This window comes from Camelus dromedarius, chromosome 10 (assembly GCF_036321535.1).
Source record: "Camelus dromedarius isolate mCamDro1 chromosome 10, mCamDro1.pat, whole genome shotgun sequence".
NCBI lineage: Eukaryota > Metazoa > Chordata > Mammalia > Artiodactyla > Camelidae > Camelus > Camelus dromedarius.
The window spans coordinates 1,220,436-1,234,742 of record NC_087445.1 but is presented as its reverse complement, the minus strand read 5'-3'; the positions used below and the strand labels follow the sequence as shown (position 1 = coordinate 1,234,742).

At 44.0% G+C, this 14,307-nt stretch overlaps 1 protein-coding gene across 4 annotated transcripts in view; it reads right to left on the bottom strand.

Moving 5' to 3' along the window:
• Window positions 1-376: 376 nt before the first annotated feature.
• The window catches only part of FAM120A (family with sequence similarity 120 member A), a 97,564-nt gene continuing 83,633 nt past the window's right edge, over window positions 377-14,307 (bottom strand). Inside the window, exons 13-19 of one of the 4 annotated variants that reach the window (XM_031447219.2) lie at window positions 13,624-13,833; window positions 11,724-11,907; window positions 11,002-11,139; window positions 8,797-8,938; window positions 8,228-8,324; window positions 3,101-3,205; window positions 377-2,291 (exon numbers count right to left, since the gene is read on the bottom strand). In XM_031447219.2, coding sequence (XP_031303079.2) covers window positions 1,980-2,291; window positions 3,101-3,205; window positions 8,228-8,324; window positions 8,797-8,938; window positions 11,002-11,139; window positions 11,724-11,907; window positions 13,624-13,833 — 1,188 coding nt within the window. In that variant the 3' untranslated portion in view covers window positions 377-1,979. Of the gene's footprint in view, window positions 2,292-3,089; window positions 3,206-8,227; window positions 8,325-8,796; window positions 8,939-11,001; window positions 11,140-11,723; window positions 11,908-13,623; window positions 13,834-14,307 lie in introns of those variants that run through there. The other 3 variants (XM_064490086.1, XM_064490085.1, XM_064490087.1) reach the window with 3 other exon arrangements.

Genomic DNA, 14,307 nt, shown 5'->3' with positions numbered 1-14,307 from the left:
AATCCTAGAACAAAAAAGGACATTAGGTGAAAACTAAACCAATCTGAATACAGTATGGATCTGATTTTAAAAAATAAAAGTTATGTTTTTTCAAGATCAAGTGTATTTCATTCTTGGGCTTTTTTTAAATTAAGTTTCTATTTCTAAGACTGCTCTATCAGAGAATGTCTTTTTTTGTAACTATGAAACTCAGACATCAGTATCAGCATAACTTGCATATTAGCCATGTATGTTCCTTTAGAGCTGGAACCTGGAATTACTTGCAAGGGGCAAAACATTTCTAAATTTTGGTTATTTGACCAAAATAGCTGTTTCAATTTGAATTAAATCTCGGTAAAATGTATGTTTTTACAAGGAATGTAAAAGCCACACCATCTTTATACTAAAAGAATAAAGATTTTTATTAAGCATTGTAAGTTGCATTCAATAGCCTTCAGATACACCACACCACAACCCATCTACAATCAGTCAAACCCAACAGCAGTTCATTCTTGCACAATCCATGAGTTAGGGCAAAACTCCCTTCAACTTACAGTAAGATCCTACTCAGGTCTTGCGGGCAGGGATTGGGGAATTACATCTCATTTCTGATCACTAATGTGTGATGAAGAGCATCAGGAGAATTATATGAAAACGAATAAGAAGTGATTCTGATTTCAAAGTACATTGTTTGGAAACATTAACAAAAACATCAAAATGATATAAGTATACCTGCTTCTACTAAATTCTTGATGGGAAAGTTCTCAAGAACAAGCAATTTGTTTCCTGCTACAGAAGGGGGGGTTGTTTTTTTTTTTGTTTTTTTTTTAAAGATCAAAGGGATTTTTTTTTGTTTTTCACAGAATTTCATATTTTGCTAATATGAAGGCATAAAACAGCAACAAAGAACAATAATGCATACAGCAGTGAATACACCAGGGTAATGTTGATATTCGAAACAGCTAGATAATTTGGGGGGTTTTAGAATAAATGCAACAGAGGTCAATAATCACAAAATTTTAAGGTTAGAGCAAGATCAGTCAATGACTAAACAGAGTTAACATCTTTTATAGGACTATTACTGATTATTAGCATTTTTGTTTTGCAAATGGGCACATACTGGTAAGAATGGAAGAAAGGACAATAACATGCATAATATTAACTACACACTTTAAAAATTATGAACCATGCAGAAGTTTAGCTCAAGTAGTAGCACTAATGGTCTACGTCCGATTCAAAACCACATAGTTCATTGATCACAGATGCATGGTATTAAGTCACGAAAAGTTTCAGAACACATTGTGTTGATTTTGAAAGGTCATTTGCATCTTCTATGATTTCAACTTTATCTCCATTTAACTTGCTTGTAAAGTATGTATGATGTACTGTATATTTAAAATCAGCAGAACGGCAATAATACTCTAATTTTTTTTAGTTTTGATAGTTGCACTTTTTTTTTTAAACACAAAAAAAGAACCACATCAACAGTGATGAAATTTAAGTAAGAAAGAAAAACTGTGGTTGTGCCTTATTTCTTTCATAATCATAAAATCAAAGCCTTAGACAAAGCTTTCTTGTGAACAGTAATGCAAAATCAAAGATAATGGCATACATATGGTGCCAAATGCTAAAAATGATATTTTAAGCTATATATACTTAAAGACTGCCAAAATTTGTTTTCTTTATAGTTCAAGAAACACAACTGTAGGCTTTTGTCATAACCAGTTTAAACTTTGTGTGTACTTCATTTTAAGTGTGGGAGTCAAATGCTCTTCATTTTCTTTCTTTCTTTGTTTTATTGTAGCATTTTGACTACAACTGGTTAAAACTAAAAATGTGTTGTTTAAATCTCTGATATCAAAGAGGGATCCGAATTTCCAAAGTCCTCATTTTTCACTTACGGAAAGGAAAAAATGTACATAACTGTAGGCTCTCTTTCTCTCCAGATATTCCTAAATCCTTACCCTTCCAGCATCCTTCACCCTCTATAAAAAATAAGTTTACTCTTCTTTCTTTAAGACAGCCGCCTCCAGAGCATCGGCCCTGCGGCAAGCACTGTCTGTACTTAGTGCATTTAAGTGAGGATTTGTATTGCACGTCTTAGAGTCATTGTTCAAGGCACTTTCCGAGTGGCTGGGGGCCCTGGCGTCGCCCGCGCTCCCGTTCATCTGGGGAGCCGGCTTCTCCTCAGCCACCGCTCCGTTTTCAGCCAGGGACCCGTCTGAAGACACGGCGGAGGACTTCGATTCCCCGGATCTTGACTTCAGTTCTTTGGCCACTTCTTCTGCTGAAGCAGCATAAGGAGGCTTGCCCTGTTCGAAAGGAAAGACAGGCAAGCGGTAAGGCAGCTTTTGATTTAACAGCGGGAGAGAGGGGACACCAGCTGGGGCCTGATGACACTCGCTGCAGATTCAAGAACAGAACGCAGCGGGGGCGAGGCCGCGCCCCTGCTGCACGTACCCTCTGCTCTGCGCGTCCTCTTACATACGCTACACACGCTCTATACATTTGACCCTTGAACAACACGGATTTGAGCTGCACAAGTCCACTATTCTGGGGGCTTTTTTCAATAAATACGTACTATAGAATTACAGGATCCTCAGTTGGTTGAATCTGCGGATGCGGAACTGCAGACACGGAGAAGGGCTGACTGCAAAGCTGTACGTGGATTTCTGACTGCGCAGAGGGCAGGCGCTGTCCGCGGGAGAGCTGTACCCTCTACCCCCGCAGTCTGTGTGCATTCTATCATCTACACTCTCTCTGCATCCTGTTCTATCCCCTGTCCACCCTATAGTCACACCCAGAGTGGGGCTGGAGGTACCCATCCCCCTCGCTTTAGATGCACTCTCTTGTAACCCCAGGGGTTCGTGTTCCTCATCCAGGCTCAATGTCCCACAGTATCTTCTCATTTTGGTTTTTACTCCTACAGTTCAGAAACACTCATCTTTTTGGGAAGTCAATACTACTATCATCCTCTTGGAACCCTGAACAAAATAATTAATACAAAAATATAGCAGGGCCAAGAAGGGGAGAAAAAGCAATCATGAAGATTTCAAGTCCATGCTTCCCAACCTTAAAGCCCTTGCTCCCTCAGGGGAAGGGCCACTTACTAAACACACACCTGCAGCAGCGCTGCACTGGTCACGCAGTGGTTCCCCCGTGGGCGCCTGCTGCAGGCAACGTGTGCGGCGGCCTGTTCATCCTGGAACCTCGGGATAGTCACTCCCTAGGTAGCAATATGAGGGGTGTGCGTGAAGGATGCAGGAAGACTACGAAGGAAAGCCAGCCTGTACCTGTTTGGAGACAGACATTCCCTCTCTCTACAGCCACCTCCTCCCACAAGCCTGGGCCGCCAGGAGGAGCCCCCATCACCAGATGCACCACCAGCACAGGGCAGCACGGCCTCCTCGGCCCCGCTGACACATCCCCTCAGAACTGGTCCCACCAGGATGGCAACAACAGAGGCCGGAAGGTCAGAAATGCTCAGGAAACAAGCAGCCCTTTGTCACCTGTCTTTCTTAACGTGCCAGGACACTCATTCACTTAAAAACAAGTACCAGAAAGTACTAAGGTGAAACTACACATTATGCCATTATAAGAAAATAAAGGATGGAACAATGTCCCTAAGGACAATGAAATATGTCTGAAAGGCATGTCCACAGAAGACCAAGACTGCTTGCTCTGATCTCAAAACAGGCTGTGACAGGACAGGATGAGGAAGAGCAGCACAGATTACACCAGGGAAAGCTAGAAAGTGAGGTGGAAAACTTAGGGAAGAATTTAAAAGAAACAGAAAAAAATAATTCCCAAAATGAACACTAAACTAGAAGAAATACAACACCAAATAAACATCATAAAACTTGAAGAAGGTAAAAGGAAAAAATTTTTTAAATCAGAAAGAGACAAAAAAAAAAGGGAAATGCAAATCAAAACCACAATGAGATACCACTTCACAGCCCCTAGGAGGGATAAACTCAATATAACACGCGTAGACAAGGATGTGGAGAATTGGAACCCTACACATTGCTGGTCAAAATGGAAAATGGTGCAGCCACCACGGAAAAGTTTGGTGGTTCAAATGCTTAAACACAGAATTACCATTTGAGCCAGAAATTCACTCCTACCTATATACCCAGGAGAACTGAAAATGTGTCACAAAACTTGTCCACAATGACTATAGTTAACAGTACTCTATTGTATATTTGAGAGTTGCTAAGAGAGTGTATCTTAAAAGTTCTTGGGGGGAGGGTATAGCTCAAACGGTAGAGCACACGCTTAGCATGCATAAAGTCCTGGGTTCAATCCCCAGTACCTCTTCCAAAAATAAATACATAAATAAGTAAATGTAATTACCTGCCCCTCAAAAATTTAAAAAAAAAAAAACTTAGAAAAAAAGGTTCTCATCACAAGAAAAAAAAATGTAACTATGTGTGGTGATGGATGTGAATTAGACTTACTGTGGTGATCATTTCACAATAAATGCAAATATTGAATCATTATGCTATACACATAAAACTAACGTAATGTTATATGTCAATTGTATCTCGATAAAGCTGGGGGGAAAACCAGACTTGGACATGTATGTTCACAGCAGCAGTATTCACGATAGCCAAAAAAATGGAAACAATCTAAATGTCCATCAGCTGATGAACAAATAAAGAAAATGTGGTGTATCCATCCAGCGGAGCATCACTCAGCAATAAGAAAGAATGACAACCTAGTATATGTCACAACACGTGCATTTACATGAAATGTACAGAGGACAAATCCAGACAGAAAGCAGATCCGTCAGGGACTAGGGGGGTGGGGTGTGTGGCTGCTCATGAGAGTAAGGAGTTTCTCTGGGGGTAATGAATGTTCTAGAAGAAGTGGTGACTGCTGTATGGCCTTGAGAACAGACTTGACTGCACACTTTGAACAGGCGAACTGCACAGTATATGAGTTACAGCTCAAAAAAGAAGGGAAGAGACAAAAAGGAATGAAGAGTATACAAACACGGAGGGACTGAACCAGAAGGACTAGCACAACAGCCGCACCAGAGACGAAAATAGAGCAAAGAAAAAGAGCTGAAATGAAAAACCAGTGACTCAAGAAAATTTCCGATGTAAAACAAGACTTGAAATTGCATTTGGAAAGAAGGCATCATATACCAAGTATGTTGACCAAGAATGACCAGCAGCTGGGCACGTCACTGAACTTTGATGGAAACACACACACAGTTTAGGCATTTAGGCCCAAACAGCAAATGACTTCAAAGGGAAAGACAATTCAATTATTATCATTCTTTGACGGCAAAGCTTTATGACAGAAGAAATCGCATAACACGTGTACGTTACTTGAGAAGGAGATGTGAACTGACATTTGCAATTACTAGGAAAATAAATTGTTTTCAAATTGAATGCTGTTTCCCTAAGTCCTCCCTGAGGAACCCATTAAAGAAGGAGCCTCAGAGGGACAAAATGGACCAGCAGACTCCAGGCTGGTGGGCCACAGGGCAGTCATCCACAGGCCCGGGACAAATATGGCTGAGCGTGTACCTCGGACAACGCCAACAATAAAAGCAGAGCTATTTTTTTTAAATGTGACAATGTTGGGGGAAAGATGGGGGACATATGCCAACATTTTCTTTTAACTGTTCCCCGTGATTGTGCTGATGGCAGTAGTATTAGCTATTCCTAGCGGACTGTGTACACAATGTGAGAGGAAGTAAATGATGAGTTAGGGGACGTTCCGATTGGACCATCATCTGGGTTCTTGGGAACCAAGGTTCGAAGGATGGAAGAACGGACATACTGATATAAACATAAAAGTCAAGTTCAAGTCTTGAAGTCCTAAATTTCAATTGGAGGAGTCTATATAAACTCCTACGGTATTTAATTAGGGGAGGAAAAGGCGGCAGACTGCATGCGTGTGTCTGTGTGTGCCAAGTACATGTGAGTGAGCACATGCACATTTTGCCCCTCTAGCTCTGTTCATAGGAAAAATGAAGTGGTGATTTGGCATGGAAGAAAGGACGTATACAATTAACAGAGAAGAGGCTAAAGGGAAGCCTTAGAGTCCTCAGTTTGAATTGGAAACATCAGTGTGAATTCATGAGAATTGTTTCTTTAAAAAATGCAATAAAAAGCATATAGGTTGTGTGTATAACGAAAAAGGACTCTGTGTGTCCATGTACACAGAACACTAGGAATAGTGACTGACCCCGTGGAAGCCAGAGTGTATCAGTGCCCCTACTCTGGTCCTGAAACGCCGTTTCCCACTAAAGAAACCAAGAAACTAGAAAAAACGGCTGTCACAGGTCTGCTGGACTGGGTGATGCTCCGGACAGGAAGCTACTGAAGATCAGAGGTCACAGTACAGGGCCCAGTGGCCAAGGACGGGCAAGGGGAGCTACAAAGCCATGTGCTGACCTCGCTTTCCTGTAAGGGTTGTGATATTTGGGCACCAAAAGCGATAGGAAGAAACTTTTTATAAAGCACTCCAATAAATAAAGAAAAAGAAACGATGGAATGAGAGTATCTTTACTTTGCAATCCACAGTAAATGAATGGATCTCCTCACTGAGGCATCAGCAGGTCCTAACATGTAAAAATAGGGAAGCAGATACGAAAGCACACAGCTCCACTACATCCTGTCTCAGGGACAAACCCGAGTCCAAGCAGCATCCAGATCCAGCCACCACACGGTGCAAGAGAGACAAGGTCAGAGCCACACGGAGAAGAGCGCCATGAGTGTGCGCCTGGCAAAAGCCAGAAGTCTGCAGGTGAAACAGCCTGGGTTGTCCTTCACTAGATAAAGCGAAGGTAAATGAAGGGAGGGAGGGAAACCTGCAGAGAGACTCAGAAGACATAGCAAAGAAAAAGAAAATGAACAAAACTCAACCACGCTGTCTAGGAATGCACACATGAGAGATAAAACCAGAAAGAGACAAGGGAGAAATAACAGAGATGAGTGTAAAATTCCAGGGTGGTGGTTATTTCTGTGCAACTGGAAGACAGGAGGTTGGTATTGGGATCTGGCCCACGAGGGGCTCTTGGTACGGCTGAGAAGATATAAACCATCACATGGGTGATGGCTACATGGCTTTCTTCCTTTTAACTCATTAAGCTACACATTTTGTGTGTGTGTGGTTTTGGGTATCTAGGTTTTATATTAAAATAAAAGTGCTTAAGCAATGTGGGGACACATATTCCCCACCACCAGCTCAAGAAAGGCCCCTGCACCCACCAGGGATGACCATAACGCACAACCTGGGACACTTTTACAGAACGAGCTCTGGGCTGGAGAACCAGTAAGAACGGAGTTCTCCTCCCTCTTGTAAACCTGCCAAGGGACTGAGAGTGTCAATGGCTCACAAGGATGTCTTTGTGAAGGCTGAGGAAGGTCAGGGTGGGGCCCCAAGGGGAGCCAGAATGAGCGGAGTACCTCCTCCTTGCTGGATGCTGGTTCCTGGGCCCGCTCTCAGGGACGGGACTGCCTCTGCGCTTGACTCGTTTGAGGTATTTCATCAAAAAAAAAAAAAAAAAAGGCTACCAAGATGCTAAGATCACCTGGTAAAGGCAGAAATTTTATTTCCTCTTGGCCAATTAACCTTCCAAATACGGATTATTAATAAATGAGTCACAAGAGTGTACTCTTAATGTTTACGTGGATAGTATGGGGGAAGAAACTGTTTGCACTTTGATTAAATATCATAACTCAAGTGAGACAACACAATACGGTGTTAGGACTGATAGGTATTTTTAAAAGCTCGTTCTCAAGAAGTTCACCAAGATCCAGGTCCTAAAATGGAACATCCAAAGCAGAAGAAAGCTCTGGCTATTTCATGAAGACAGGCACGTGACTTTATTTTCTCATGGGCTGATCCTTTCAGGGAAGACCTAGTCAAGATGGACCAGGAGGAGGAGAAAAAGATGCACTGCCCCTGTATGTAAATTTTCTTTTTCAATCCCACATGCAATTTACCTAAATCATGCTTTATAATACAAACAGCAGGAAGAGTTCCTGGCACATTCTCAGCTAACGTCCTACACACAGCACGTGGACGTGAGATCGAGCTCTCGGCACCACAAGCAACACTCTAGCGATCTGGGTCGGAGGGAGCGTACATTTGGTAAACACCACGTGCCACCACTGTGCTGGGCGCTCAGCCCGACAGCCCTCCTGTCTGGACACTGGCCCCGGAACACCGGCCTGGGCAGACCAGCACTCGGGAGTGAGCTGGCACTCACGCTACATCGTGTCATTACCTGAATCGCACCCTGGTTTTTATAGCCTCTGCCGTAGTACCTTCCACCTCTTCCAAATGTTCTGATCACTGGCGTGGAAATAACCCCTCTTGGGCGCCTAAACACGTAAAAGAGGACAAAAGCAGACAGACTTGAATTTGTTACAAACAACATTTAAAATAATATCAGATGGATTTAAAGGTGTCTAATCTGTGCTATAGAAGGCAGACTTTATTAAATCATGGTCATACCAAAGATTGATTTCAAGTAATCAGTCTTTTTTTTGGGGGGGGGTCCCTATATCTAGTGGGTTCAATTTGAAAAATAATACACTTCAAAAATGTTCCTTTTTTTAAACATTAAAAAAATGGTTAATTGAATCATTTGTGGATAATTCTTTAATAATGGCTTAAATAATCACATAACGCTGTATGTAATGGAACCCTGTAAACTACTAAGAATAGTGTTAAAGAGGAATGTATTTAATGACATAAAAATGTTCCTAGTAAACTCATGATTAAAATAACAAGAAAGGCCTTTTTTTTTTTTTCTTAAAAAAATACAAATATGCTTTCACTGTTCAAACTTACCCTCTTGCTGGTCCTCCGACAGAAACTACCTGCAGGGGGAAAGGCCCCCGGCACCCCCGGCCCCGTCTGCTCCCAGCCCAGTGGCCGACCACGGTGCCAGCTATTTCTAGCTTCCCTCCCTGAGAAGGTATAGGTTGGATCCCTGCACAAAAATAGATGAAGAAAAAAAATCTTTACAATCACAGAATTAAGAATAGCAAACAGAAATAAGCAAGCTATTTCTTTTCAAATGTGGTTTCTATTATTTCCTCTGAAGCCCCTTTCTCTTGCTTTGTGGAGACTTCTTGTTTGTTATGTAAACTGTCTACGTACACACGATTGGATTTTAATGGCTTTAAGCTGTTCTTAAAAATACAGCTGAAAGTAAGAGGTGTTGACTATTCAAAGAACCCACGAGAACTAAAACAGGTTACAACCGCAAAATGAGTGTGGCTTTTAGGTGGAAATACAGCCGAAGTATTGGGTGCTTATGGCACCAGCATGGAAACCTGCAAACTCAGAATGTTTTTCTCTTCGGGTAATTATTTCCAAGCTTACTACCTCAACCAAACACTGCAGAAATGAATCAGTCAGTCTAGCCTGTTACTTCTTATTGTGTTATGAAATGAAAATTTCCTTAGGCAGGGTCACAAATATCCACTGTGCTCACTAACTTCTATTAATTGCTGGTACCCTGCATAAGGTCTTCTGACTTCCCTAAGAAAAACTTCTCAAAACTTCTGATAAAAACAAAATAGAACAGAACCTCAAGCATCTTATTTTCTGGCAGATGGAATGGATAATAAACTTTCTATCATCTTGATGTTAGCCGTGGTGATTAACAGCCAGACAGCGCTGTCCAACAAAATCTACAACAAGCCTTATGTTTCCTAGTAGCCACATTAAAAAAGTACAAAGAAACATGTGAAATAAGCATTAATAATATGTATTTTATTTAACCCAGTATATCCAAAATAATACTAATTTCAACAATGTAATCAATGCAAAAACTATGAATGAGACAGTTTGCACTCTTTTTTCTGTATTAAGTCAGCTCAGCTCGGATGAGCCACAGGTCCAAGTGCTCCAGAGCCACGTGTGGCCAGTGGCTACTATACTGGACAGCGCAGATCTGAGTTCCAGATACAATCTGGAGGTTCCTCTTGTCATTTCAGACTAAAAAACCCACTCTGACCCCACAATGTCCACAGTCCTGATTCCCCGACCCCTGCCCCCCCCCCCCCGCAGTATTTTATCCCAACTACAGGCCAGCATGAGTTTCCAGGCAAGGGTTGCAAGAAGCTGAAGTTGACTGTGAAGCAGAGGGCACACGTTCCTGCGCGCTGCACAGGCGCAGGAACAGACGGGAGAGCGCCCCGGGCAGCCGGGAGAGCTGGGGCAGGCGGGACGGGGGCGAGCGAGTCCAGGAGGAGAGGAGGAACGGCTCCTGCAGCTCACTCATCTGCCAGTCTGACTGCTACAAAACACGTCTCTCAGTGGCTTCTGTAAGTACCCAAGTAGCTGAGCTGGAAAAATATTCCTGGTCAAGAAAGAGAGGCGTGCCTATGCTAAAAGTTCTTCCAAAAATGTACCTGAATAACCCTGTCATTCAGACTTGATGACCAGGTTGAGATTTGCAGGCCCCACACATGGATTTAATGACAAAGCCACAAGTCACGGGCTTCAAGTACAGCAAAATCACAAGACATTATTTCAAAACTAAACGTTAGGACTTCTTTTTGCTCCCTCGCAAGCCTAGTACAAATGAGAAGAGAAGCAATGGAAATTTAAAATAGACTACGTATACATCTGATGTTGGATACGTCTTTAAAGCTGTGATAAACTTTCCTATGCCAGGAACTCTGCGTTGGTCTTAGAATCTTCCACACCAGCATCATCCCCTTTACCTGCCAGGGGCTTGTTAGAGAATACGGAAGGAAAGGGACGACACTGAGCGCCCCTGGGCGGCCTGCTCTGTCGCAGGAGGCAGTGGTCAGGGGGCCGGGGGCAGAGAAGAGGGGCTGTGTGCGGACACGCGACGGCCCCCGCCGGGAGGCAGGGGCGGGCCACGGCGAAGCTGCTGGGAAGGCCTGGGGGCAGGCAGAGCCAGGAGGAGACCTAGCAGAAGGGACGTGGCGCTGGGGTGATGACAGCCGGGGAGAGGAGGCGGGAGGCGGGGAAGCTGCTGGCGGACAGAAGCCCCAGGAGGAGGTGTGGCATAATTACCGCCCTGCGACTTGCTAGTCCTGCTGCTGTCACTGCCTGAGAAGGCTCCGCAGTGTCCTGCCGCCGTCGCCACACGGAAGGCACGGTAAGCGCCTGTCGCTACAGTGTCCCCATAGGGGCCTCCAAAGCCACAGACTCCTGTGGGACCCGAGCGGGGAGAGACGGGAGAAGCCGTGAGGAGCCGGGTTCAGGGAGAGCCACCAGTGGGCTTGTGGGAAGAGCAACCCCCGTGTCCCTCCACCGCTGGTCTTACACCGCCAGTCGCCGGGGAGGGGACTCCCAGCCCCTGCTGTCACCAGCGATACTGAAACGTCACCCTGCCCGCTCTTGGAGGAGCCTCCTGAGACCAGATACTATTGCCAGGGGCTCTGCCACAGGCCTGGGGGGAGGCCTTAGAGCAGGAGAGCTCGGCAGGCTGCACACAGGAGAGGATCTCAAATCGCAAACGCGAGCAGGATTTCAGCTATACTGACCAATTTTAAAATCCTGTTTCTGCAACAACTTTTGCAGCTTCCTCTCCCTTTCCCATAATCTCTTCTAGGATCAAGTTTGCTCCCTTCTCACATAAGAGCTGTCGGTGCAAACTTCGGAACTAAGCGTGACAATCAATTACCTGGTCTCAACACGGCAAGACATGGCCCGCCAAGAAGGCCTGCCTGCTGGTCACACGCCTGCCTCCCCACACCGGCGCGTCCCGACACGCAGTGGGGGGGCACGCTCACCTGCAAAGCCCCGCCCTCGGCCCTGAGCTGGAGGGATGGGCCCGAAGTGACGCGGGTACACGGAGGCAGGGTAGAAAGGCAGCGCCGCCGGCGGTGGGAAGGGGAGCGGGTGGCTCTGCCGGGAGAAGTTCAGCCCTTCCAGGATGCTCTGCCGCATCTTCTCTACCTTGGCAGCTTGCTCGGCCTGCAAGGCAAGGACTGGCATGTGACAACTTGACTCACTAGGTCTCCACTGAATTGGAATGAACAAGAAATAAGTATGACACACAGATCACTGTGCCAGGCCTGTTTGTTCTCCCGCAGATAAAACAGTCAAACTGCTCAGCAACACTTGTTTACAGCATGCAAACGTGCAAACAAAAATTAACAGGTGCCTCTCCATCTCATAATCTTAATCTTGTAAATCAAAAAGAATTTAAATTCCTACTTTCTCAGTATATCTTCAGGTGAGAACTATTTACTATGAAAGTTATTAACTAAAAATGAACTTGGTTCTCAGAATCCATGTCTAAATCCAGACAGGTCACTTCAGTCTTCCTTCCAACCGTGGACCACAGGGAAGATGATGTCTAGTTCACATCTTTAAAATTTACTTTCCTATCAATTTAATTTTAGGTCAGAAATTTACTGTATTTTATAGAGAAGGAACTGAGGCACAGAGTGATCGATGCTGCTTAAGGGAAGCCTGGGGCTCTCTGAGACAGGACGGGACAAGAGCCCTGCTGACCCGTCTGTGGGGCGACCTGCACAATGTGGACAATACAGCTTGTGTGTGTCCAACTCCACCGTGAAGTAACATCAGAAACGTTCAACCAGAGTGTCTTCTGTTAATAAACACATACATAATATATACACCAACAACCCATCTTTAATCAGAGAAATTAAAAATCCATTTACTCTGTAAGTCTGTCTTCAGACTGAGCTTGACTTAAGCAGCATGTGGGAAAATGTGTGTTTTATAGTCTAAGATTTAAAAGCTTGAAGCACATGTGAGCATCTTTTATGCAATGGGACAAGATAACCTGATAACCTACTTCACTTTATTTTTAAATTAAGGTTTTAAAATTACAGCCAGTCTTCATCATGCAGGAGTTTCACATTTGCAGAATCACCTACTTGCTAAAATTTATTTATAACCTCCAAAATCAACACTCATGGCATTTTCATAGTCATTTGAAGACATGCGCTGAGCGGGATAAAGTTTGAGTTGCCACCTGAGGTTGCAGGAGGCACAGCGTGGCCTTCGTGTTTCAGCTTTCATACTGTAAACAGGTGTCCTGTTCACTGTGTCCCTAGTGTTGGGGTTTCCATGTTTTTGTGAATGACTTGTGTGAAATGTCCCCAAGCACAGTGTTGAGTTCTGGCTTGTGTTCCCAAATACTGGGCTGTAAGGTATCTCACGGAGAAAACATACGTGGCTAGTTAAACGAGCTTTGCTCAGGCTGAGTTACAGAGCTGCCGGCCGTAAGTGCAATATGAGTGAATTAACACTATATCTATGCATTAAGAAGTCTTTAAACAGAAACACATAAAGGAAGGTTATGTGCTGACTGGTTGATGAAGATGTTGTGACGGGAGGCTCGCAGGAACCTAAGCCTGTACTTCCCCTAAGAGCAAAGGTTCAGTATTTGCTAATTCAGTGTTCAAGGCATAGTTACAGAATATAATTACTGTGAATGAGAAGCAAGTGTCTATCCTGAGCACGGCTCATGTGGGCACTTAACTGATACCTGGTTACACAATGGGCTGAGCCTAACCTACATCAGAGTGCTGTCTCACATGCTCGTTACAAATTCGGTCGGAAAGATGACAGATTAGCCAGTGAGCACGTTATTTCATTCCAGCCGGAAGTCGCCACCCGCTCCTCCCTGGCCCGCCCACCCTCTTCCCTGCAACTGACCTGACCATCACAGAGGTCGATGAGTGGGGTCTTTTCCCGGCTTGCTTTGAGGAGTTTGGACTGGAAGAGCTTCCCATCAAAATACATCCAAGGACAGCAGTGTTCCCAGGGCACTGGCTGGCCACACGCGTCGTTTGCAAACAGGGCCATGTCCACACCACTCATGAAGAGAGCTGACAGCTGAATGCCTCGGGGGTCGAGGTTCTCAATCTTTAAACGGAAAAGAGTGATTTCTATGGAGTAAGAGTACCACCGTATCTAACTCTTGCAATGTCTGACTACAGCTCTCCACAGTTATCGAGGACACCCCTCAACCAAACGCCCCCCTAAGCAGCCCTGTCCCTACTTCACAGTGACTCAGCACTGACCTGTCCAAACAGAAAGACCTTTTATGTTATTTAACAAATTTAAATTTAAGAGACTGTTTTATAAACATACTGAAATACTTCAATTCGGAATTTATAAAGAGTTACATAAGTGTAAAGTAAGTAATACTGTATTTAAGGTGGACAGTTGACAAAGTACCAGATTATTAAGTTTCCTTAGCAGTTAAGCCCACAATTCATTTATGAAATAAAATTTTCCATCTCAGATTCTAAACACTGGCAATACATCAACAGAAATGTTGTAAAAAGGAATATTCTATTCAGATTCTGCATTTTTTCAGGTAGTTATCTTAAAAAA